Source organism: Pterocles gutturalis, unplaced genomic scaffold, assembly GCF_000699245.1.
Source record: "Pterocles gutturalis isolate BGI_N339 unplaced genomic scaffold, ASM69924v1 scaffold6725, whole genome shotgun sequence".
NCBI classification, from domain to species: Eukaryota; Metazoa; Chordata; class Aves; order Pterocliformes; family Pteroclidae; genus Pterocles; species Pterocles gutturalis.
The window spans coordinates 4,588-31,582 of NW_010143285.1; the positions used below are offsets into that span (position 1 = coordinate 4,588).

Below are 26,995 nucleotides of genomic sequence, written 5' to 3' on the forward strand. Positions count from 1 at the left end.
GCTTCAGGTAAGTTTGGGATGCAAGCAAATCATTCAGTGAGTATCCTTTCTGGCTGTGGACTGAGACAGACTACATTAACGTAATCTAGGCCAAAAATATTTGAAACTTGCTTCAGATGGTGGTTTATGGGTTTCTGCCTAGCATGGATTTGAAGTTACCATAGTCATATTTCCAAAGTCAGTTTTAGAAAGGCAAAGATCACGTTTCTTATGCAAGACAGAAGTTTATTGTACAGAAATAAGTACAGCAAGCTTCCAAAAATATTTTGGTATCTTTTGCTCCAATATTAATAAAGCTTAGTTTACAAAACTCTGCTGTTCCTCAGGCAGAATGCTTTACTATCAATGTTTACAAGATTTTGAAATGTACTGTAACAAAGAACAATTTAAGGCATCACAAACTAAAACCTTAATGACATCTTGGTAAACTAATCTCCCTGCTTTTGGAAGCTCATTATATACATACCTGCAGCCACAATCTGCTAAGATACCTTTGAACAGCGCAATATCAATTTCTTAGTTTCTGAAAAAACAATTGCTATTAAGAATGTTAAACAGTTTATCTCAATGGGTTCTGCAGCCCTATAGCTGAAAAATGCTGTTTAAAAATTTATTATATTAGAGGTATAATGCTTTCATGTTAAAACAACATGAATAAAATCCTGGGGAAATGAGACTGCCAAGCAAAGTAATGACACTTAGCTGACAGTCTGAAATATCTCCAGGTACAACACTTCCTTCAGAGAGTATTCATACTTAAGGGTTCTTTGGTGGAGATACACCAGAAACAACAAAAATAAAGGACTTCTTATTTGGAGACAAATTATTCCCAATGTGGGTTTTTTTTGTTTGTGAGTGGTGGTTTGTGTTTTTCTTCTTTTAAATTTTTATTTCAGTGAGAACTAATCTCTGAGTAGAATTGTTAAATTTACATGTCCCGAGCTGGAGCCTGCTTCAAATTTGCAGTGACTGTCCAAAACACGTTAATTACAAAAGAGATATGTACATTCATATAGAGCTGAAAAATTAGTAGCTTATGTACAGGAGAAGAAATCAATTTTTCTTGCGTCTACTCCTTGTCAGCTCATACCTGCAAGACAGACACAATAAGTAATTACAGTAGTTTAAGACTTTAAAGTTTTAACTGGCACAATGGAGAGAACTTGGGCTGCTTTACTGCTTGTGCTTCCCAGGCAGCATGGCAAAGGAGGCCTTGGAGATGGCTTCAGACTTCAGCTCTTTACCAGGAACTTTAGATGCGTCATTTTTCTCCTACTCCCCTAATTGCCGTATCCTTACGTGAGACACAGACGCAAGCTGGGCCAGGGGAACTTGGTTCTCCTGTCCCACGGGCCAGCATTGGATCACAGCCCATGTGGATGGCAAGCTCCTGGACTACCCACACTGCATTCCTCGGGCTCCATTGAAGGAGAAAGAAGGAAGAACTACTGCTATTAACTACAGACGTAGAAGGGAAAAAAACCACCCTGGTTCTTTGCCTCAGACCAATGCTTAAGTCTGAACCACAATAAACATACAAGCAAAACTGTAAGTGGCTTATTATAATAGTTTCTATAAGCATTAATTTAGTGAAGATCTTTATCCAAGTTAAAATTTGTTGCAAGGTTACTTTAATAATCGTAAGTCTTTTACTTACGTGTTCCAGTGGCTTTTATGACAAAATATGCTGAAGACTATAATTGACATACTGGTCCCTTATTAAAACTCTTTCACTGGGCAGGTGTTGCACTAGCAACTGGATTAACATACAACTGAGATAAAACTACCAGATTAGTTCAAATTAATTTGTCCTGCATTTCCAGGTCAAATATTCTTGCTCACCAAAAAAAAAAAAAACCCAGCCCATTTACCAGCACTTGCAGCAGTTATGCAAACTCCCAGCAAAGCCATTTAGCAGGGTCTGAAAGCATGGAGATGAAAACTTACCATTGTGCAAAACCTTTTATTAAATCCTCTTGTGACAAGTCAATCCGCACCTTTAAAAAACAAATTTTATTTTCTGTATTATTCAGCGTACAAATTGATTAGCTAAGCTAGCGCTCCTCCCAAGTCAGCTCCACTTTCAAGTTCTAGGGCTGCAGCTCAGGGCCAAGGGAGACGAGCTTCTGCGTTCCCAGGACACGGGCATTAGCCAGCTGCAGCACTGCAGCTCAGTGCCTTAGCAGCACTACTTGGAAATTTATCTGTCACCGAGGAAGTGACTCCAGTTTACTTTTCACAGAAAGCTTAAAGCACCATTAGCAAATTCTGGGTTTTAACCACACGTCTTTCTCAGCCGCATGTTTGCAATATTGGAGCCACTCCCCAAACGGGCAGCTGTGGATCCCAGGAAAATGTTTTTATTTCAGAAGCACCCTTCCGAAATGAAGCAGCATGGCACAGGGATCTCGTGAAACCACGCAAGCTTCCACATGGATATAGGGCTACAGCCTGCTTTCAGATGAAGATCTGGCAGATAAGTTGTTTGCAGATCGCTAGTCCTGTCACTGAGACTTAGTTACTAGGGTTACGGGAATCCTCAGACTGTTCAGCTCAATTAAATCAGTAGTGCATCTTCTTTAAACTTACTTTCCCCAGCTCCTTCCTTTCCTGTGAAATGAATGGCCTGCTGTTTTTCACTGCGATGTCCAGTGTTCTTTTCTTGACTTCTTCCAATGATTCAAAAAATTCAAACCTAAAAGTAAAGTTTTGAAAGGAGAGACTTCAGTTAAAGCATCAGCGGCCAGAACAGTGACAGAATACAGCATCAGCGACCAGAACTTTAACAGAGAAGGAAGACACAGAAAAGGCAATTCTATAGTTTTATTTTATTCACATTGTAAGAAATCTCTTCTAGGCCTCCGGATAGGCTACAACACTGTTGGCCAGACTGTTCACTGTGCCAGGGGGAAGGAGGAAAGCATGCATCCACGATGAAATGCTGTTTACCATCATTTTCCCCCTTCATGGAAGATCAGCATGTTTTCCATGCAACCTTTATTACTCAGAGGAAATGGCTGAGCCAACCCCCCAAGTTTACAAAGCAGGCTTACACCACATTAAGAGAAAACAAAGGTTGAAACCTATGGCAATTAAATTCTTAATGGCTCTGACTCATGCCTCTGGCACACATCATCTAATGTCAAGTGAGTTTTGTCCAGCTAAATCGCTTAAGTTCTGCCCATCTGAATAGCTTTTCCTCAAGTCAGAGCTGTAAAACAGGTAGTGTGTTTGGGAGCTAAGCCTTGCTCACCCTATTATATTTAATTGAGGATGTATAGGACACGCCAACACTGAGGATGAGGAAAAAGAGATGCTGTTCCTAACAGCTGTGCTGCCACTAAGTCAGTGGAGTTACATGGGAATAGGCAGAAGCAAAATCTACAACTCCAGTGTTTTAAGATGAAATATTTTTAGATCTTTTCACCATTTCTGACCTATACTGACATATACAGAAAGGACCCAACAGAGGAAAAAACTGAGCCACCCAGGATCACCCCATGTTCATGTATCTTCATATGTGTGTACCTCCCTTTAAATATGGGATTAAAGCACCTCTCAAAAGAGCTCTCTGTCTGAGCATTCCTGTGTTTGGCTTTATACAAAACACATCCCATTTCAGAGGCAAAGCTGTGGATGTGCCAACTATCAGCAAAGAGGTGCAAGCATTTTACCCTGCTCCCCCCACGTCTCAGTGACAACATCCATCCCTCTGTCCAAAGCATGGTCCAGCTCAAAAGGTTTTGTATTTATGCCTTTGACTTTTGGAAAGATGTCAGAATAAGCAACAGGCAAAGAAGTATGAACAGAGTAGGCTTTGTGAGGTACTCAAATCGAAAGATTGCCTCTGCAACGAGAAGGATTTACACATCAGTAGGGGAATATCTGTGTGCAAAGAAGCAAAAGCAGTCTGCATCTGCTAGGTCAGGGACTGATCAGGCCCTGCGGGGTGGGAAGAAGGTGTGCCCTCCTGCAGGGGCTCAGACAACACCATAGGCAGAGCAAGGCCAGCCCTAAGTACTCACAAATCACCGTTAAAGTTCCATTTTTTTTAGAAGACCCACAAGCATTCCCATGAGACAATCCTTCAGCACAACAGGGTACCTTCTGTAAGCCCTTTCATTATACAGAGACCGTAACTACTTCAGCAGCACTCATAATGAACGTTTTCTTACTTCTCATCGTATTGGGGGTTCAGGGTTTTCTTCTTAACGGAAGTCTTCTTCCTGCTTGCCCATCTTCTATCTGGAAGCAGATATATACGAACATACGGATCCACTCCACGACTGGAAGGGGGTACCAAGTTTCTGTTAAAAGAAATACAGTGTTGGCAAGCAAGACAGCTTCTCCCACTGACCCAGAATCAGACCCACCCTGGTGCATGGGCCAAAAGTTTTTATCCTGGGAGTTAGAACATAAGCAAATAAAACTTTAAGGATGTGAAGTTCAACAAAATTTTCACTACTGAGTGGGGTGGCCGCTTATCAAAGTTCCTAAATTAACATTTACAAATCCAGTCATAGGTGTCAATCCTTGTCATGATGCCTATCATGACATCCCAAGACACGCATCAGTTGTCAGTGCTGTTCAGAGAAAGTTTTAGGTGGATGAAAGTTAAAGTATTTCTACTGCAGCGAGCACTACTCACTGGCCACGCTCGCAGACCTGCCACTGGCACCAACCAGAGCTGGTGGTTTCCATCCGCCTGGGCTTAGGCTGCACAGACCAAAGTTGGCCAACGTGAAGGTGTCTCAGCCGAGCACCTTACACTGCACGTGGTTCTGCTCCAGCTTTGCTGAGCGACACAAGCTCAGAGGTCTCTTCCCCTCTCCTTCACAGAGAGGTGCAAGCAAACGTCAGCGTTACCTGCAGCCATTCACCAGCACGACGAGGCTCTGCCGGATTGAAGCGTACCGCACGGTGAGCTGAATCTCTCCCAGAGGCACTTCAGTCCCGCTGTAAGACAGTTGCACAGTCAAAGCTTTTAAACGCAGCTATTTAACAGACCACATGCACATACCTAGCAGCATGAAACGGGACAGGAGCTTCACAAGTTGGTGACGCATTTTCAACTAAAGCCAACTTTCAGGGCACTATTCTTTCTGGCATCCTAAGGTTTGCTGTCTAGAAAGCAGCTAGACCACGGAGGCTCCACAGAAACAACACTCCTGTTAGTTCCAGCACTGCCTAGCTGGCCTTCTGTACAGGTACCTGGTTCAGTCCCACAGCATAAATCGCCAAAAAAAGCACCTAACTGGCCTGTGCAGGTGGAGCAGCAAAGTAGAGGTCAGCATGTTACACAGCTCCTTCAAGGATGTCTGTATACGCAAAACGGGACCTTTTTTTTTATAACTCATTCTGCATGTTATTAAAGTGGTTTCAAATCCAGAACATTGCTTAAAAATAGCTTTTAAATGGTTTCTGAATGAGGCCCTTTCCAGAAGCACTAGACTGAACAGCTGGAGCTGAGTTTGATATTCAGGTTGATAACTGCTCTGATGCTCTCTTAATTGCGATGGACGTTCTTTGCTATTTCAGCGCATTAAGGATTCTGCTAGCTCCATTCTGCACCCCAGGAGAGACAGGTCTGGCTCTCCGTCCTCCTTGAGAGAGCGGACTACCTGCAGCCTCACACTTAGCGCTGTGGGAAGGACACGCACACAAGCACACCTATCCACAAAAACTTTGTTTCACAGCATTACGAGCGTCTTAAAATTTGTTGGATAAAACACAGAATCCAAAACTTTTAAGTAGTCAAATATGCTTATCAAGAGTTTATGTTTTTACAGAAGTGGGATATTCAGACTTACAATATCCTGGTGCAAAAATCATGAGTTTTATAGGACCCAGGGTATTCTGTGTGAGAGGCTCAGCCAACACATGCAGCACTTCTTAGGAGAGCCAGAGAAGGAAATGCTTTCACTTTATACGTGATCTGATAGTGACCCTGTGATTTACTTTGCTGTTGACTGGAATACTTGGGTCAATTCCTTGTAAGGTGATTTGAGACCCAGGACTCCAAATGACTTAGCCATCTTGAATTCAACTGTAATCAACAGAGATCTATAAAACTTAAACCATCCCGAGAGAAGAACAATTCTGCTGGAAGAACACCTACTTATGAAGTTCCAGATTGCTGCTACTTAATTCAAAGCAAGAAGAAGGCAGAGAACCCAGCGAAGCAACGCTGGGCGCAAGCCTCATCTCCTGTACGACTGGCAAGGTGGGCAGTACCACCGCTCTGGTATGCGATGCTGATGACGGGTGATGCTCTGGATTTTGCTCACGCTCTGTCTCATTAAGGCCAGCAACAGTTTCAGTTGGTGCAGGTGCTGCTGAACTGTCATTTGTGTCCAGGTCTTCTTTGCTGTCCTTTTTCAGCTGGGATTCAAATGCTGCAGAGTCTTTGCTCACAGGAGGTACTTTTGAGACTTCTGGCTTTGGTGGGGAGACACACTTTTGCTGGTTTCCACCCTTCTCCACGACATGCACAGGACCTTGCTTCGAGGCACTGACACCAGCCTTGACTCTTTGTGGATCAGGTTCTTCAACACTAAAGGCCTAAAAATCACAAGTGGGAGAAATGAGTGCTGGTCCCAAAGCACTGGGGTTAATGCCAGCATTACCACCTCAGATGAAATTTCACCACAAAGCTATGGGAGCAGGAATCTGCCATTAGAGATGAAAGAGCGCTATGGGATTAGCTGTGATGTTCTCTTCCCTTGTCCTACTGTGCATGTATTTAAGTGTCTAAACACTGATCCAGAGCACGATGAGAAAGCAATTCCTAAGCATCAGTCCCTCTCACTGTTTAGCAGCTTTGACTTCCCCGGCTTAGATTTTCTCAGTCCAACTCTTTATTGTCATGAGAAGATTTTGAGCAATGGCGCTGCACTAAGTCTTAGGAAGCCTCAGGGATACCTCTCAGCTCCATCATGCGCTCTTAATTGCCCTTAAAGACCTTGTCACACTTCTACTTTCTACTCATCTGTGAAGCAAAGCTGCACTTCTCCACCCCCACCTTTCATCTCTTTTCCTGGTTAGAACTGGATGCTTCCGCTGGGAAAGCCAAGTGAACACGGCAAAGAACAACTTACCCGCAACACAAGTTTCATCTTAATGAAGCTGTCTGAACTGGAATGATCCAGCTGAAATCTCTGATCCAGAGTCATGTTGGGGTCCTTAAGTAAGTGGGAGAGACATACCACTGCAGTTCCCAGGGCACCATCCCGATCCTTGTCCTTTATCTGGAAGAGGGGGAAAGTTTGTGTTAGATGGTAAACTGCAAAGCATATCACCGGGAACAGCAAAGCAAGAAGGTATTTCAGACGGACACCAAAAACAGTTTATTTACTTCAGAACACACTATCAACTATGGTTACTGCCAAATGGGTGATGCCAATATTTCAGTCAGGAGTGTAACAAATTAGTATGTGTGGAGTAAAAATCCCATCCCTAGCTAGGCAGAACTGCCTTGGCAGAAAAACTAGGTCCTGGGATTTACTTGACTTTCCTCACTTGCTCTGGGAAAAATGCCCCAGGCAGCTGGGATGACAACTGGTCTAAACCTTTATAAGCTTTTTTGGGCAATCGTTTGTTCAGCCTATTTAACCTCAATACACCTTCTAAACTGAAATCCGCTTCTGTAGCCGAGTGAACAGCCATAGAACTGGCCGTGACTGCAATGAGTGCTAGTGAGATACAGGATTTCTTAATGAGGCAAAATCCCAAGCTGAAGAGGCAGGACTCAGGCCGAGAAGTATGAAGGCTGTGATTTCTGACAGCAAAATATTAATGGCTTCACTACACACAGACTGTACAAAACCTCCTCTGTACTTTGCAGCCAGAGATGTCCCATGTTTTGAACTAAGATATTACGTGTTACATGATCCTAGAGCAAAGGTAGACAACCAGCATCACCTAACAGAGATGTGTTGGTGCAACAACAGGTGCTTCTTCCACCTCCTACGCAGGAGGACCTCAGTACAAGCACACAGAAACAACCAGCCCTGAGATCACACCCACCATAAAAGAGGTTTCCTCCTATGGATGTGCAGTCAGTACTCAAAGGAAAGGCTTTTCTCTCACCTCAATGTGGAGGGACTGGGAGTGAGCACTGTGGACAAAGAAGGTGAAAGCCTGGCCCCACGTGGGATCTTTGCTGAAATTGCAGGTCTGCAACAAGAAGATTGCGGCATGTCCATTAGCTTATTCTGTAAGCAGCAAACAACATAATGACACTGATCACCAGAGAGGGTCACAGTGACCCTCTTGTTTTATTCAGTGATGCTACACCCTACCCACATGGAGACAGTGAGATTTCCAGGTCAGAAGCCTGCAGAAGCAAAGTCTCTGGCAAAACCAGAGCAAGTTCTGCGGGGCGTGGAAATGCCGAAGAACAAGTCTGTCGAGCTGCAGTTGGCCCCAGCCAGCGCTGCCTGGACCAGCAGCCTGCCTCACCTGCAGCAAGGCACCGCTCCCTCCCTCCCACCTCTCCACCCAGGGAGAGCCAGGGTGCTGCTTCCAGCCCGCAGGCACCCAGAGCCAGCTCCCAGAGCTGCGGCGAGCTGCCAGGGAAGGGCAGGAAAGCTTGAGGAGCAGTTTAAGGAAAGAGTAGGAGGGCACAGCTTCATTGCCATCCATTTCAAGGATGAAAGAACACGGAAAGCGCCCATGGGAGCTGTGGTTGAGGCTGCTCCATAAACCATCTGCTTCCACCAGGCCACGAGTGCTGGCGGCAAGGGGAAAGGAGCTGGGAGTCTGACCTAGCTTGGGAGAGGCAGGTGACACAGTGGGGAAAAGAGAAAGCCAAAAAAGGTAAAAAAAAAATGGAAGCAGAACCCAATTTCTGGATGGAACAGGTGTAGGAAGCAAAGGAAAACAGGTGCCAGTCCCGTATGCTCATGTGCAGCCAACAGGATTCATTCCTCTTCGTTGGGTGTCCAAAATAACATCTGCATCCAGCTGCAGTGGAATAAACACGGCAGCTACTGGGAGGGCAGAAGTCAGCTGTTGCTCATGCTCATCACGCAAAAATAAATATTAAATAATGAAAAAGGAAATGAAAGTGAAGCGACGGAGACCAGCATACATCTTGTCCAGGTAAAAAAAAATTCAAAAAACTGTGAAACACAGGAGCCAAGAGACTCTGATGAGGGAACAAACGCCAGTTTAATGCAAATGACACTCTGCCCTGAGAAAGCATGAGCTAGATTGGAGATCTATCATTTTTTCCTCTTCAGCCCTCCTAGAACTAGAGTGTCTTGGTCAACATGACCGTGTGGCCATGAGCACAAATACACGCACCCGTCTGGCAGCTGATCAGACCCCCACTAATGAAGCACAGACCAGTGACAGTGCTTCCACGTGCTGGTTGACCCCCACCTCCCAGCCTCTGCAGCTATCACCAGAACTACAGCTCTTCACATTAGCTTTACTACTCCTACTCTTCCTAGGGGGTACCTGGAGATAGTTACCCATAAAACAGAATGTGTTTAAGGTAAGCAGAAGAGTCAGCCTCACCTTGCTTTTCTGAGTCTTGTTTCCTACTGTGAGCAGGACGAAGGAGGAAGGTTCTCGTTCCATCTTCTGTCATTTAATACAAGGAAAAAAAAAGAAAGCAGAAAAAAAAAAAGAGACATTTATAGTCTACAGGACACAACACCAAACTGCTACTCCTACTTGAAATAAGTTGCTGGAAAGCTGACAAGTTTTCAGATGTGGGACATCCGAAGACTGCAGTACACAGGAAAGACTCCAGCCATAACCCTCCACCCTCTACCATCAGGAGTACACATTTAAGACAAAGTTTTATGTATTTAGGTTTCAATAGGTGAGCAGTTAAAAATTTATCAGAAGCAGGGAGGAGACAGAGAAGAGAGTTCAAGGCTAAATGGGAAGTCTTCATCATTCCTGAATGAAAGAGGACTCTCAGAACTGGTTTCCAAGGCTTGGGACTTGCTGTAAAGCAGATAGAAGCAAGTCTTCGTCATCAAGTAACAATTCCTTCTGGAAGCAATAATACTGAACCTCTTGTACTGTGCTTCTCTGCACTAAGGCTATAGAAGTTGAGGCTGAGGATCTGGTCTTGGCACACTGTTGTATATGAAGTGGATACAATGAAGTCCAGAATTAAGGATTAGTGAATGAGATGTGTATCACAGTGCTGGTAACTCACCTAAATTGTAAAGACTGCATTTAGGAGGGGAGCTACTCACAGAGAATGGGAAGTTTTATCCATTGCCCAGAGCTGTGGTTGTGTGTAGCTTGTTCAAGAAAGACGGGAGAAAGACATTCTTCCCTATACCCACATTTAGATCACAGTAGCAAAATGCAGTAGTTGGGGGAAAAGTAAAAGGAAAAAAAAAAAAGTAAATGGAAGCAAAGATAGAGGAGGCATGAATGACAAAGTGTCTTCTGAACCCCTCTAAAACTTAGGGGGAAGGAATCTGGTGGCGAGGTCTCCAACGGACAGGAAGGTTATCCACTAACAAGTGTATTCCTCCCATCCCAATGTGGGAGGTCAAGCTGGAACAGCTCAGCAGGCAAAGAACCCCTGCAGCAGCAGAAAGGCTAACGTGCCTTGGTCTGATGTCTGTCCAAAGTATAAGATAAAAATAAAGGCAACCTCAAACACAGTCAAATATTTCTGTGCTGCATTCCTCCTTGGACCTCCCAGACTTTCACTGGGGTGGAGGTGGGCTTTCAATCACTATTTGGAACCCCTGGTCATTTAGATTCAGACAGTAGAGAGATAGTTTCTTTTTAACCACAGCTAGATTCAGTTGCTATGATACTGCATAATCCAGAATGTTGTTTTGCAAGCATGGGAGAATAATATAACTCTTACCTTGAGGTACTTGTTATTTTTTATCTTCTTTGCTCCACATTCACCATTCGAATACTCAAAGTGGTTTTTCTGAATTAGTAAAAGAGTATTTAAAAACAATTAATTTGTGGACTTTAAAAAAAAGGTTAGGAGTGAAGGCTGCCTGCGCGTGGTTTGTACTCACTGGGAGGTTGAAGGCGCTGTCTAAGTAGACTATCAGAATAGCTGTAGACAGACCCTTCTTATCCTGCGAAGGCCAGGAAAGATAAAACAAAACAAAACACAAGGTAGGCAGGATTACCCAACAAGGACAACATGAAGCACAACACAAATTCAAAGGACAATTTCTGAAAGCTAAGTAGCACTTCACCTTTCTCCTAAAACCTGCAATTTAGAGGAGCACAAGCCACTACAGCATGATAGTTCTAAGCGTACTAGTAAGAAGAAGTGTCTTTTCAATTCACTCTCCTTAATGCTCTTCAATCTCTCTAGTGCAGGACTGGTTGGCTTCCCCAGTGCAGCAAGACACCTAAAACCATGCTCAACCAGACCCATCAATATCAGTGTCAGCAGAACAAAGCCTGGAGACACATTTTAGTCACTTCAGTGGAACTCAAATGCTTTTCCTTGATTATAAAGAAACAGCATCCTTGGAAGATGGGCTTTATCCAAGCAATTCTGCTGGACAAGTAAGACACCATTTGGAACCCTGGCCCTACCAAGCACCAGTGCTGGGTATTTGTCTGTGACTAGAACAGGTTATAGACGGGGGTCCTACACAGATCCTAGATGAAGAGGGAAAAACTATCCAAGAAGGGAACTGTGAGAGGCCACTTTGCAGCAAGTCAAACAGAGCTTTGCTAATTCAAGCAAAAAGAGCTGCCAGATTTTAGTTACTCCTGAATTACCAAGGGACCTGGGGCAAGCAAACGCCCTTGCTCCTCAGGAGCCGTGGGTGGGAATCACATCAAAACTTTGTCAGACAAAAATAAACTCCCCTGAGTTTGCCTGGAGCTCCTAATTGTACACATTTTTTTGTTGATCACTGGACAGGGATCAGAGTATCTGAATCCTTTAAGCAAATATACTCACCTCATGCAGCTTTTCTTGGTCATTCACCAGTGAAAGCCACTCCAGTTTTAAATGCAAGTGCCCGCTTGTTGTCTTACTTAAGGGAAACCACTAAATGGAGACAACAAAGAGTAAATTGACAACTCTGAGGCAGAATCATTTCTTTATATATGTTGCAGTCTCTGAGACTTAAGTACAACAAACAATATGAATTGTGCTTTGAGCACCTTAGCTTGCATTTTTGTAGCATGTCCATCTACTTAGAAACCCAAGCCAGAAAAAACCAGAAATAATATCCCCATATACATGCAAAGCACATGGCTATTTCCAACCAGCAGCAGCACAAGACAGGCACCCTGGCATTGTTTGCAGAGTGCTGGGTTGCAGGATGAGCCACAAGATGATCAGATCATTTCTCCCCTCAGCAGACTGCTTCACCAAACTTTATCTGAAGCCTTGTACAAAGTACTTGGTACATGCAGGACATGAGATATCAACACTGCTGGTTCAGCGTAACCTCAGGGCTTTCCAAGGTTGCCAGCTTGATTGTAAAAATTATTGTAATGGCTATAAGCGAAGGTATTTTCTTTTTGTTAAAATACCACGGTGCAAGTGTGCAAGGAAGCTTTAAGCACACAGAAACAATGTAGTAGCAGAGAGGGAGCACAAATGAGTACATGTAAGCATACACCACCAACCGCATTTAGAAATAAGCTGTGATCTTTACCTCATCAACAGTTCTGTCATTCATTACATCCACTAGGCTTATCAGCAAGCTGAAAGACAAAAAAAGCAAACATTTCAGTGTATATTTAGGCATACAGCATGCTGCTGCTGGGGGCAGAAGAAATCACCACCAAAAAAGCCCACGCTCAAGTCTGTTCTGAATCACTCATCAGCATTACCTGTCTGTGTGTGCACTGGAATGCACTTACACTTCTGAAGTCTCTCCCTTGAAATACTTCCAAAACTAAAATAAATTTGAGGTAAATCTCAAGTAATGTAGTAACTACCACTTCTGATGGTTTCCTAGGATTCCCTGCAAGAGTCTGGGACCATTCTCTAGCTTGTTCAAAGTTAGCTGCACTAGGAACTAATAACTCGGTATCAGTATCTGGACAAAGGGAACAGCTCCCTTCAATATTAAATTTCCAGTGTGAATAATCTGGGTGCCCCACTGCAGAGGTTACCGGACCCCAGGCAAGGGTGATGCTAATTTACCTGCCCATAAAGTCATCTTTATCTGGATCTTCATCGTACAAGTCCACTTCTAAGTCCTGACCAGGCACTTCATGAACAACAAACTGGAGGAGAAAGAGGTATTGATTAAAAATAAAAAGCGTTCACATAGGCTCAGGCTGTGGACAAGAACATGACACTTCACAGCTGTATAACACATTAAGGACATTCCCTGCTGTTTCATGGCTAACTGCATAACCAATTCAATTGATTATAGGTGAAAATATTTCAAAACCAGTTTGCTTGTTTATGAGCTACAAGTTAAACCCCTCAGACTGGTATATCTCATAAGCAGAGAAGGATCAATGCTAGAGCAGACTACAGCTGCATAGACTGCTGCACTGATTGGTATTTAAAGCAGTGCTTTGCACCTCCTCCAAAAACCCACATATGTAAATCAAATCAACCTGAATGACATTTCAAGTTTGCAATGTAAATTTGAACTTGTTTAAGGGACACAAATGCCTCAATCAAGAAACAAGGAAGTCCACCTGCTCCAGTGCAGTCAGCTAAGAGAAGGTCCTCCAAGCACAGGGACGTAAACGGCTGTGCATCCTACAGATGGAAAGATCAAAAGATTCAGTACCTCAAAAGTCTCATTCCAAATGGGATTAAGATCTCGGGAAACTGTCTTGCTTCGATACTGCACCGTGCCAACGCGAAGAACAGCGTACGGGTCAGACTTCCCCCTGATTGCACCAAGGAAACTGTCTTTCTGGACAAGGTTTTCAGCTTCTAGCAGATGAACCCTTATCACTCCCTGAATAAAATGGGAAACAAAATTGGTCATGAAAATGCAATCTTTGGATAATTATAATGTGCTACCTCCTAAAACTAGTTATTTCAGGCAGCAAGGGCAGTCACCATGGCAGTTTTGCAAAGACGTGTATTTTGATGCAGTATATTTCCAGTGTTAAGTAGCCTGACACTCATTGCACATGTATTCACCTTCTCTAACTGCAGATCTGTGATATTCTCAAATGAGACTAAAGGTTTAAACTGGGAAATGAGCTCAGTGTCTAAACAGACTTCTTATACCATGTATAGAGGGTAGGACGCACCAGTGCCCACCCTGCTCCCCGCATTCTGAACTATCCAACATCTGCTTTTATATTTATGAAATACTACCTACAGAAAGCCTACAGTCCAGGTTGAAACAACTGATGCATGGAACTCAAGACACTAAGCTTGCATGCGTCCAACACTGAGGCAAACACACACAGTCAGGTTAACACCCTTACTGCAAAAAACCACTCACATGCGGGATAGGGAACCTCAGGTGGGCAATGTTCATGTTCTTTTTCAGAGGCACTGTGATCCTATTCGGTAGAACTAGCCGTGCAGCAATGAAGTCTTGAATTACCGAGTCCGACACAACACTGCAGGTGGAGGGGGGAAAAAAAAGCAACATAAATCTCTACCATCAATCATAGTTTCAGTTAGAATAAAAGAATGAGGAACAGTGCAAGAAACAGGCAAAAGAAACTGCAAAATGAATGATACTGCCAGCCTTTCTCCAACTACACATGGACAGAAGAAACTCATACTTGCAATATTTAGCTTAGAATAAGAGGCAGTGGAGAGGACAGTTTAACACCAATGTGTATCCCTGTGGAAGGTCAGGCTGTCTCCTGTCAATAACTGGTGTCTGGTTGAGCTGCTGCAGAGCTGAAGATGAGCATGGGACAGCTTCTCAAGACCCCTTTCAATCCTGTTCCCTATCATCCTGCACATAGTCACCGTTGCCTTGTGGCACACACAGTGCAGTACCCACTTGCACGCAGGGATGTTCCAGTCTGGGGTTACTAGGGCTGGATGTGAATTCGGTTCCAGGGGGTTGTAAACAGTGATTGGGAACTTAGGCCAGATGATGAGATCATCACGCACCCCAAGAAGCCATACAAACTCCTGGGCCTTCTGGGTGTCCTTGGAAACGCTGACACCAGAGATGGACAACGTGAGGAGGGAATCAGGAACTTTTAGCATTTCACAGGGGGCTCAAGACCTCACGGTAGTTTGGTTTTAGACTTAGAACATGACCCCCGTGCACACCGCTGTCTGCTCTTGGCCACGTGCTGAGACTTTACTGTAAAATAGAAGGAGAAGCCAGCCTCATTCAAAACAAAATTAGTTTGGCTTTTTTTTTTTTTAATAGAAGACCAATCAAAATATGAAATTCAGTATGTTGGTATATTGTACATTAAGAAGAAAAACCTTGTTTGAAGTAACTGATCACAGGGGCTGAGCTGAGAGTACTGTCCACTTTGAGTTTAGGGAACTTTCCAATCTAATTAAAACTTACACATTTTTAGCTTTTTAGTTTAAATCTTTTCTTTAGAATTGCTCTATCTGTATGGCAGGGACAGCTAATTTGACCTATTTCTCCTGAGCAAGAAGTATATGGCTATTACAGACATCCAGTACTCTCCAGGTGATTAATGAGAGGACTTCAACGTACTATTAGAACTCAGCATGAACAGAAGACAATACTAAGAGGAAACCCTAAGAGCACCAAACATCTGAAAGACTTTCATCCTCTTAATGAAGATCTCTTTTTCACAGATGAGGCTGGATTCAGACAGAAGTAAAGTCCTCTCCTATTACAAATGTGAAACCAGAAACCTGAAAGCCCTTGGTCAGGCTGTTGGCTTTCCTGTCAAGAAACCCCCATAGCAAGGTCACAGAATTGTCCCTCCTCTCGAGTCTCAGGGTACACCCAACTAAACACAGGAGAACAGATGACTGCATCCAGTTTCTTTACTCTCTGAAGTAAGCCTCATTCATTTGTAAGGGAGAGCTCTTGTTCAACCCATACTTCAGCCTGTTCATGGTCAGGGTGTTTTGCTCACAGCTTTTATGCGCAGCACGGATGAACAGGCAAGGGTTTGTGTGTTCATATCCCTGTGAGAGAACCAGGGAGTGAAAATTTAGGATGCCAAATTTGCACTTAATTATATGAGAGGCTGTAGGTTGGAACACCTACATACCTTCTCCCTGGAAGAATTAAGGATACCACATTAGATAAGAACAGAGTAAATCCTCTAATAAAAACTGGGAAAACTTCAGGGCAAAAGGCCACTCTGGCCTCAAATTTAAGAGAAAAAAAAAAAAAGCTTCCTCTCATTCAACATATCAAAGGTCTTCAGAGGCCCTTTAATGCATAAACTGGCACCTAGAGCAGCCAGCCACTTCCTACGAGTCTGCAAACCATGAGCTGCAGGTGAAGAGAGGAACAGAACTGTCTGCATCTGCATTCAAAGACAATGGCTGAGCAACCAAATACATTTTGTTCTTGTGTAACAGAATTTTCTCCTTACGCTAAGGAACAAGCACAAAGTGAATCTCCAGTCTGGAGAAACAGTTTGAAATGTACAGTATTGAAAACCGCTAAGAATTTCATCCTTGCTGTGCAAGTTTTATGTACAAGATCAACACAAGAGGCATTGAAGAACCTAAAGGGTGAGCAGGTGACACATTTCTCCCTATAAATCTGGGGCAGTTTTCTTTATCATAGATTGTATTTCAGTTCATTGGAGAGACTGCAACTCTAGTCTTTTTCAGTCTAAGGCAAATAAGCACAAGCACAGACTGCCTGTCACCTGGGGCTGCTCATCTACCTTTATAAGGAACTGGCACACCAGAAACAGAAGGGCTCGTTTTTTACTTTATAGATGATTGCAGTTTTGGGGATTTACTATTTCCATCCTAAGGCCCAAATGCAATTAAGTGATTGAAGCAATTTTGACAGAACGTAAAAAGCACCCTCTTCAGGTTTTGCAAAAACTCCAGAGCCAGACATGATGGCACGCGTGTCAGTGTAACACCTTTTACACACCACTCTCGATAATACTTTTGATGATTATTGGAGAAAGCCAACCCAACTTCCAAAGGCTTTTTAAAGAAGAATAAATTGAAGCAAAACAGACACTCACTTAATCCCTGGGACATCCAGGAGGTTGCTAATGCCTGCCCAGTTGATTTCCAAGTGCTACAAGAAGATCAGGGAGAAAAATGATACAGGACCATTAAAATTTATTTCAGAACGACGGTAGAATTTAAAGGGGAAGCAAATGCTTCTAAAACAAAGCCAGATGTTTAAAGAAAGCAAAACCTGCACCAGTAAATTACTGCATCTATACATTAAAACCTGGCACCGATTCCCTTATCTATTTTACCTGCCATAGCTGCAGTGAGGGTATCACTGGAGCTTACCTGGCAAGCACAGGGAAACACGGCGTTCACCCTCTAGCAATGACCACTGGCGGATGCTCTGTGCTCATGTGCAGTAAATCTGACAGCTTTACTCAGACTTTGAAGTTGCTTCCTCATCCTTTCACTTAGGAGTTGGTCTATACCCTGAGGCAGGGGGATTTACAAACACCACCCAACTTGAAGAGTCTGTATTTCTGTTCATAAAATAAACAATTTTTTTTTCCTGTGCTGATATAACGCTACTACATCTAAACACAAAAACACCTTATCCAAGATCAAAATGTCTAACTCTATGAACTCAAGCAGGGGATAACCCAGAAGCAAGCAAAGCTGTGTGCTATAACTGGTTCTTACAAGACTAGAAGGTTTCTCATATTTTATTAAACCACAATCAATTCAACTGCAAGGCACATGATCTTAAACAGGCAAGCTTTCAGAGCACAGCCATGACTGAGTGGTCTGAAGATGACTGCATTTAAAATATATGAATGGGAAGACTTAAAATCCACCTGGCAGGAACCTTGCAGCAAACGCCTAGAACTGGCTCCTGTGCTGTCACCATCGGAAAGTCCTCCCATTCTTAAAGCAAGTAACTTGTTAGGCACAACTACAAGAGAATAGGGCAAATTCACTCCTGTCCTACAGTTCAAGAGAAGCACTGAACAATCAGGAATTTGCTATTCAAACACGTGCACTGTGAGGCATTCCCAGTTTCGCAGCCTGGGTTACCAGTGATGGACAGCTTCTGTCACTCACTGAAGACCCATCCATGCAGTGAGACAGGCCAAGTATCAAGAAGGCTGCAGAGTGTAGTTCATTATTTACTCACCGGTTTCTGCATAAAAAACAAGGTCACCGCTCCAATAAAAGGTGCGTCAGTTAGAAGAGGTTCCAGTATCACCCGCAACGTCCCATACAACTGCAAACAGAACAGACCGAGGAAAACTGAGTCTGAAGGTACTCTCAGGATATAGTTTTAAAACCATGAGCTTTTCAGTGATGGAGGTAATTTTAAAAATTCTACTTGAAGTAATTTTATTTAGAATTTAGTAACAATAACCTCCTCCCCCCCAAACCATTGTTACCGACATCAGGCAATGCCTTCTAAGTTTGTGGAGTTGCTCTTCAACCCTGACTGCCATACAATGGAGCAACCCGCCTATTAGGTTTCAACGTTGTAAGAAGGTTGTCTAATCTACCCCAGTTTACGAACACACTGTCAGAACTGGCTCTTTTTAAGTTCTCTGCCAACATGCAGCTCCTCTGAAATCCAGTGGCAGAAGCTGACCCACAAGAGCTTGATGGTCTAGCAATGACCCTGTTTAAGAGTCACACTAAGCAGCTTAAAAGTGGTATTTAAGTGCTTTCCATGGAAGGTATCATTTCCCCAGCCAAAACACAAGGAGATAAAGCCAATCATTCCAAACCTGCTAGCTGGTGGTTTCCCAGTTAAGGGTCACAACCTCCCCACCGGGACATGCTACCGCCTGCCACACACAGCCCTGAACAAGCGTTAGCACTGCACTCACCTGTACGCCTTTCACTCCAAGATTAAATTTTGATATGTCCATGTGAATCTCGCAGTCCCCAACATAACTGAAATAAAATGTTCACGTTATTCCACAGTTTGCAATAGTCCAATGAGAAATTTTGGGCTGTACAAAGCATAAATGAAATTAGTTTAATGACTGACAACATGACCCCACAGACAGAGATGGATATTCAAGCAAACGAAAAGGGAAAGTTGAACATATTGAACAAGGGTCAGATCTTCACAAGATAAACTCTGCAGTCAGCTGGGATATTGATCTATCTGCAAAACGTCAAAGCAATATCTGTATTTCAAGGTTACTTTTCCATTTGTAAGACTGGCAGTTGGCTGAGGCAAGGTTGCTCCAAGGAGGGGATCAAAAGGCTCATTCAAAATTCAAAGTCACAGCAACTGCCGTCTTGCCCCCTTCTCTGCCCAAAGGATCCCAGCCCACAACCTGGTGACCCAGCTCCCAGCCTGATGCAGAGCCATCCTGCCATTACACATGGGGTCCTCACCTTGCCCACAACCCAAAAGCCCACTTGAAGGACAAGAAAGATCATCACTAAAAATAACCTGTTTTCCTTGAGGCTGAATTAAAAGACAATGACTTAGATCAGATTTTGGTCAGTTGCCATGGAGAACATCAGGCTTTAAATAAAACGAATGCTGAGTGTGGTGCTTTTGCAATTTGGAAACATCTTAGACTTTAATAAAAGTACAAACATCACCTTATGCAGAAACCGATAGCCACTCCCCAGGGAGCAGAACCTGGCAGATCTGTTGATGCCTCTGGCAGAAAACAATTGAAGGGAGCTACCAAGTTCCCTTTCAGTCCTCTGCAAAGTCTGGATGCAGACACACAAACACCCTGCAGGTAGAGCAGGGTGTAAAGGTGCCGCAGCAGAGTGAATGTGCTGTGCTTGCCACCTGCATGCATAATTTCACCCCACAATCAAAGGACAAGATTTTTGCTCTGACCACATGTATATGGGCAAATAGTGCTGCAGTTGCCACTAATTCACACTCCAATTTGCACATACACAGATTCTCTCCCCCGAAAAAACCCTGCCAAGAATGTGTAACCCTGTGAATTTGTCTCCATTTTTGCAAGCAAAGTTCTCAAATATTTGTCCACAGATAGTCACTTAACAGGATTCAAAAAGCGCATAACACACAAACTAAAGCCTGCAGTGTTAGAGCATTCTCTTTTCTTAGATAACCCACCTCACAGGCAATGCCAAAATTAACAGTCTTCCTTACAAGCTAGTCACATAATTAAACAAACTAATTTTTACATTTATTAATGTCTACAATTTTGACATTATCGTACAGCTCATTACACTGGGTGCTAATAGAGCTTTGTCACAATAAAAGTCTAAACGAGAAGCCAAATTGAGTTCCGCAATTTTCAGTAATTAATCCAAGAGGATTTAATTCAGCTGTTGCTAGTGTCTGACATGACAAATAATAGTTGTGGTGTTTCAGTTTACAACTTTTATGCCTTCCCACCCAGCCCTAGATGTCTGTTTTCTCCAGTAACACTTCAGCACATGCAATCAAGTTTTAGAGACCAGATATCAGAGAAGTCTTTATCCCTTTTATCAGAGCCTGAGCCTTTAATTATCCTTCAGTCTGCTTCATACAGGCATCACCCCCATGCCAGGGTGCTTGGTCGGAAGGATGTACTCTTTGTGCCTTAGTTTTACTCCTCTTTTCCAGTCCAAGCTGCTGGTGCTTTCGTCTGCCTGCTCTGCTCAGCAGAACCTTGCTGTGCTCTCTGCTGTTCTCCCCCAGACAGAACACACCTGAGCCAAACCAAAGCCTTGACACTCAAAAGCGTGTAAGGCTTCCTTTTCCACTCTTCCACTGTCCACAGGACCGTGCTTTACCCACCTGCGAAGGATGGAAGAACCACCTGTTTCTCTCCTACATCACCTACTGCACAGGGTGATGCAGATAAGCATGCCTGTGCCACAGCTGAGAACTGGAGAAGCCTGTACAAGGGCACATATCTGTACCTCTTCTGTACTGGGGTGGAAAAGCCGAGCCCAGTGTTTACGACACAGTGGCAATCCATCAGCTGAAGGCAGGGATGCTACAAGAGCAAATACAAGTCTGACTAACCTGGATGCCTATGTATCCCTTTAGAAAAGGCACATGCAGTTCTCCCCCTGTAACGTAACCTCCCATGGGCTCCATCTTCTTATCAGCCTGCGTGCTAAAAGCCCCCTTTGGTCCAACCTTCTCGAGTGCTTTGTAAAACAGACTACTGCTTAGTCTGCCTGACTTTGGACTTGGGCAAAGGAGCAAGCAGTATTAGAAAAATGAGAGACAAGAAAACATGACCAAGTACCACAGGGGATCAGAAAAACCAGACCACCGCTGCCTCTCCCCTTTACCTATCAAGTCAGGCTCCTGAGGGCAAGAATTCCTCTTCTGCTCAAGACTGACAAGTTACAAGAAACTGAAAATATTTTTGAAGGATCCTACAAACTTGGTTAATCCAAACTCCACCAAAGCTCAAAGTATTGTTGCACACTTCTTTTGATGACTTTCTCCAGTTCTGCACTAGATGACAGAGACTGTCTGTCCAGACTTGAAAACAGTTTGCCAGTTAGGAAGTCTAGAGATTCTCTTTTAAGAGCAAATTGCAACGCATACTTATTTTTTTAATACATATTAATTATTACATTATTCTTCTATGACATCTCATGTACCGTAAATGACACAGAAGAGCACAGAAATGCAAATTCAAAACATAGCCAAAGAGAAATGATTATGAGTACTAGATCAGATTAATGAAATAGGAAGCAACTGGATTGCAGGATATTCTCCTTGGATATTACAGTGCCTTCACATACTTTGAAACTCGGATGATTATAGCCAATGATTACATGGCTACACAGCAGCTCAGGCAATTGCAGAATTAGTGGGAAGAAAAGCAGCTGTAGGAGGTCAAGTGGCTGCACTTGCAAAGTTCCCATTTTGAAAAATGTCGTTTTGGGGAACATTTCTGGAATGATTTGACATTAATTCATTTGGAGAATGCAACTGTCAGCTCCCTGTGCTCAGGGAACAGACTGACGATTTAGATCTAGGGCAAATTGTTTGGAGACCCCAGAGCATTGACAGTTCACTTCCAGCTGGGATCTCATATTTTAGATTCGAGGATTTCAAATCCCAGTCTGGTGGGGATCTCATATTTCATTTAGCCACTGCAAGAACCCTGATACTTTCTTATGTGTCATGTGAAAGCTGCAGGTCAGGTATATTTGCACTGGAAAGCAGATACATGAACAGAACACAGACACCAGGACCTTCAGATGGATAAATGACAAACTTTGCATGTACAGAAGACCTGAGGGTACGAAGTGATTCTCTCAATATTTCTGTTCAGTCCTATAAGCTGTGCCAAAATTCACACAACTTAATTTACACCAATTGGGTGCATCATCTCAAGGACCAAGCAAAATATTTTTGAAGAAAACTTACAGCCTCCTTCCTTGCCTTTGCCAAAATGCCTCTGTGCCTCACAAGTAATCACCTGAGCCTCGGGTTCCCTGCCAAAAACTCAAGTGTAGTCCTTTCACGTGGGACAGTCAGGGCTGTAATGAGACAGTGCTCTACACAACCATTGCCAATGCTCTGATGCTACAGATAGGTAAGCTGTTATTAACACATTTAATTAGAGCAGCTTCTCAAGTTCCTTTTGGCAACTCCATGCAATACCAGATGTACTGTATCACTGGCTCTGCTGACAGCTACTGCCCATACGTATTTTTCACAGTTCACAAGCAAAGGATGCAATTTCTGATATTACATCACAGATTTAACACAGAGGAAAGGAAGCTCTTCTTCACATGGCACAGACCTGAACCACAGCATTCAGTGCCACATCATGTTGGGGAGGTCAGGAGCATAAACAGATTGAACAAAACACCTGATGGACCATATGGCTGCCAGTGGTTATTAAAACTCCACAAATTATTCCGTACAGACCACAAAGGAAGGCTAAGAGGGAAAGTTTTTTTCTACCACTGCCCTCTTCCTGTGTTCTTCCCTGGCCAAGTCAAAGACCCTGGGCTTCAGAGACTAGCCTCTTTGATAAAACTGAAGGAAAAGGTCCCTCCTGCTGCAGTGCTGCGAGACTGACAGCAAGAAACACTTACAGAGCCTGATGAGATTTCTAGATGCAAGACACCGCCTAACACCAAGGGTAACTCAGCACTGGAGCAGGGCAGAGCTGCTGCCAAGCAGGAGTGCTGGCCCCCAGGACAACAGCATGGTGCGCGAAGCGGCTGCTCAGCCCTCCCTGCTGCAGCCACCCCGGCCAGCACTGCATGTAGGGGTGAGCCAGCCGACGGGCCATGCTCACGTGGGCTCACCAGCAAGGGAACTCCCACTAAATTACAGCCAGCAAGCAGCAAGGCAAAGGAGTCATGCTTATAACATGCAGAGACCTTAATCCTATAATGTCCACTGCAACATCGCCTTGCTTCTGTGAACCCGAGAGAGGGAAGCCAGTCCCTGTGGTCTCAGCATCGCACAGTGCACCACACCAGCACCCACGGCACATCGCTCTCGTCTCCAGAGCTGTGCTGCCAGGACGCAGCTCTGTGGACAGATCCAGCCCTTTAAACCTCACCAGCACGCAGAGACCAAGAGGCAGCGCAAAAGGCAGCAGCCTCACACTGGGGCAGCTCAAGTCCATCTCCTCTCAGCAGCTCTTCTCCCAACACCAGCTGCACTAGTGCAGACACTCGCTGCTGTCCATGTCGCTAAGAGAGCCTGTTTTGTAATGGGGGCTTGCCTCACTCCAGAAGAGTGGCGATTGCTCCTTCCTTGATTAAAGAAAAAAAAAAAACCAAACCATGTGCCTTTGGCAATCCAGAAAAAGGCAGGTAAATAACACCACCGCTCATAGATTTGCTTCTCCCTGTTCCTGGAAGTAATACACTACCTCCTGCAGACACTGCACAATGCACAACACCCAGATTAGTTGCAGAAACTGATGTTAATGTGTTAATGTAAGAGAAGCCGGGTCCTTAACGCAGCCCAGAAGAGATCCCCATCAGAGAGGCAAGGCAGTCTGAATACTCCTGTGTGAATACAGAAAATACTTGGGTTATCAGATGACCGTTCAGGCTAAGTTATCATCAAGGATGAGGAACAAAAGTGCTTGGCCAGTTTGGAGATGCTGATGGGTTTGCCAGAGGGACAGAAATGAGGAGGCTGGGGAATCCCTCTGCAGAGGACTGTCAAAAGACAGAGAAAATGAGTATGTGTGAGAAGCAGCCTGGAGAAGCAGTTTAACAGAGAACAGCAGCAACCTCCTGCAGAGCCTTAAAGGCATCAAATCCCTCGATCTCCATGTGGAAAGCACGAATGATTTGTCAAAGGCCCTAAAACTGGTCTGGCTATTACAAAGAGCATTTCACTGACAGCACTGAAGCACAACACATTCTGGCTGAAAATCAAACATGTCATTTTGCAGAGAGCGACGGTGCTCTGCCAGGGCTGGGGATGCTGCCATGCCATTGCCACATTAAGCAGCAGGCACACTTCTGAGCAGCTCTGTGCTGTTGCCAAGACACTCCGTAATTTCACACTGCTTTTTCCTGGCACCACCATGAAGAAAACCCACTTAAATTAGGGACCTCAATCGCCCACTAAACTTACAGAGCTACAGCAGCACACAAGTGGTAATGCCCTCAGTAATTCCACCCTACAGGCTAAACCAGGAGAGAGCTGAGCTCTGCACTGGCTCTGATGTTAACAAAACACACAAGCTCATTCAAAACAGCCTGGGAGGTATCGAACGTTTTATCTAATTTTGTTGTTGTTGTTGTTAATAGAGCCAGAGGCAGTTTTCTGCTCAGAGAACAGCTGCAATCAAAAAAAGCAAAAGTGTTGAGTGGCACATGGAATAAACAGTGAGTAAAACAAGAGGATTCATCTAGGGGTCGGCATTAAAAAATAAATAGCACAAGTAGTTCTGGAAAAACTGGAGAGGTTGGACTGAAGAGGAACCGTAGTGGGGCAAGACAGACTAAGTGCCTCCATGCCTGAGAGCTGTTGGAACAGGAAATACAGTTCCAAAACTCGGGTTCTTACTGCCATGAATGGCAAAGCCAAGGGACACGTTCTTATACCCAAGGCAGCAGTGACGGGCCAGAGTGGGTAACACCCAGACCCGTGCAGGTGACACTGCTTTCTGACTTAAAGGCTGATGCACAACAACTCACTTCTGTAAGTGGAGGACATCCAGCTGGGGGACAGATTATCTCATATCATTCTAGATTGATATAAGACAAGGACCCCTCCACTTCATGCTGATCTTAGTGGACCACCTGTCCAGTCCAGCATGACAACTCACACACAGGTGTCAAATGGGCACTGAGTGAAGAACCATCTACATAATCAATGATGCAATGTTACCATATCTGCAGGTCTAGGATCACTTGTCTTCTATTGATTTCTTTGGTGTAGGCTTTTATTCCGTTGATTCTAGGGCACTGAAATAAAGACAAACAAGATACAACACAGTTAATATCTTTCAAATTAAGCTAAATTGAAGTACTCCAATCAAGCACAGAAGCATTCATTAAAAACTTTGCACAACTGCATGTAAAGTACAAGTAAACCACAGAAGTTTTTTCCTTTAAAGAAGTAGCATGAACAGCCTTGGCAGTCCTCAAATGCAGGTCTGTGTGCAAGCAGCCCATGCTACAAGCCTTAGGAAGCACTGAAAACTCCTGTCGCAAGGGTATAACAGCAAGAAATACAGATACATGCCCCTTTTTCTGTCTCCAGTGCCATGACACTGACATGTGTGACGGATTGGTCTCCTGTATGATCACAGTGAAGATGACGAAGCCAACGTGAGGAGGGAAGAAAGGAAGCAGCAGTGTTGTACCAATACCAGTCTGTTAAACACCCAGAGCTATTAAAGAGTTGAAAATCAGACTCCCCTTGCATCTGAACTTTTCAGAAAAGACTGAACTGCAAGTGTTGCAAAGGATTCACACTACCTTCTCGCCAAAGTGGATCTTGGTAAAGGTGCACGTTTTCAGATGTACATTCTTTGCTCTGATTTTTGGTTCAAGAACTTCTTTAAATGTTTTTTCCATGATTGTCCCAAAGTATGGCCAAGCCTGTACAAGGATCTAAAGAACAGCAAAAGTGAAAACATACTGAAAAGGTACCTTATACAAAGAAACAGACACACACATTACAGAACACCTGGCTATTAATGTCTGTCCTTTTAAAACACCAAGTCACATTTGTGCTCTTAAGTCCTCTTAAGCCATCCTTATAAAAGGATCCATCTCAGTTCCTCAGGAAAGGAATTTGTTTTAGGAACCGAAAGGTGAGTTTTCAGCACCCTAGTCTTATTGACCGCTTCTAACCACAGGGGCTGAGGCAGCAAAGCCCAGGGTTTAAGTCTCTAAAGCACAGTAGCCCCTAATTACTCTAAAGTGTCACAAAGTTCCCTGCAGTTGGGTTTATTCAGAGAGGAGTGAGATGAGCTTTTACATCAAAAAGAGAGTTTGCTAGAAAGAAAAACCAGGATAGTTACTGGATGCTAATTTGCATGTTCAGCTGTTTTGCTTTGAGTTCCACTGAGTCCTTCCTACTGAGAGCTTGACTACACCTGCTGATGGGAGCACCTGCCTCAGAGCTCTCTGGGAACCTCCCTAGTAAGAAGAGATGCCAGTATTTTGCTAAAATAGTAATACATACACACATGTATATACACATATAAACACATCCATACATCTACCTATATATACACACATACACACTCACTTGCTTTTTTTTTTTTTTTTTTAAATCCCAGAAGGAAGTTTTGTGGCCAAATTCATCAAACCTGTATCAACCAGGCACACATTTGGCTCTCACCAAAACCTCAGCTGCAACTCTATGCTTAAGTGGCTCCAAGACTTAAGTACAGACACTGATATGATTGAGCCGTATTGCAGTGACGTGACAATTTTCTCAGGCTTGGCCCACACAGTTTGTGCTGCAATGCAGCTCAGAGCAGATGGGCTCACAAACCGGAGACCATCAGAGCTCCTCACCTTGTTCAGCCACTCCACTCGCTCGACATC

The 26,995-nt window shown here is 43.9% G+C and overlaps 1 protein-coding gene across 1 annotated transcript; it reads right to left on the bottom strand.

Moving 5' to 3' along the window:
* Positions 1-1,053: 1,053 nt before the first annotated feature.
* On the bottom strand, positions 1,054-26,995 carry ESYT3 (extended synaptotagmin-like protein 3). Its single transcript, XM_010084665.1, has 22 exons — positions 26,966-26,995; positions 25,916-26,050; positions 25,323-25,399; positions 18,880-18,946; positions 18,180-18,269; positions 17,071-17,126; positions 14,397-14,517; positions 13,725-13,898; positions 13,121-13,203; positions 12,627-12,675; positions 11,921-12,010; positions 11,013-11,075; positions 10,850-10,918; positions 9,523-9,588; positions 8,089-8,175; positions 7,098-7,247; positions 6,119-6,561; positions 4,867-4,956; positions 4,176-4,307; positions 2,590-2,695; positions 1,948-1,997; positions 1,054-1,090 (listed from the first exon to the last, which is right to left on the bottom strand). The coding sequence occupies exons 2-22, from the start codon at positions 26,012-26,014 to the stop codon at positions 1,054-1,056; spliced, it is 2,199 nt and encodes a 732-aa protein (XP_010082967.1). The 5' UTR covers positions 26,015-26,050; positions 26,966-26,995.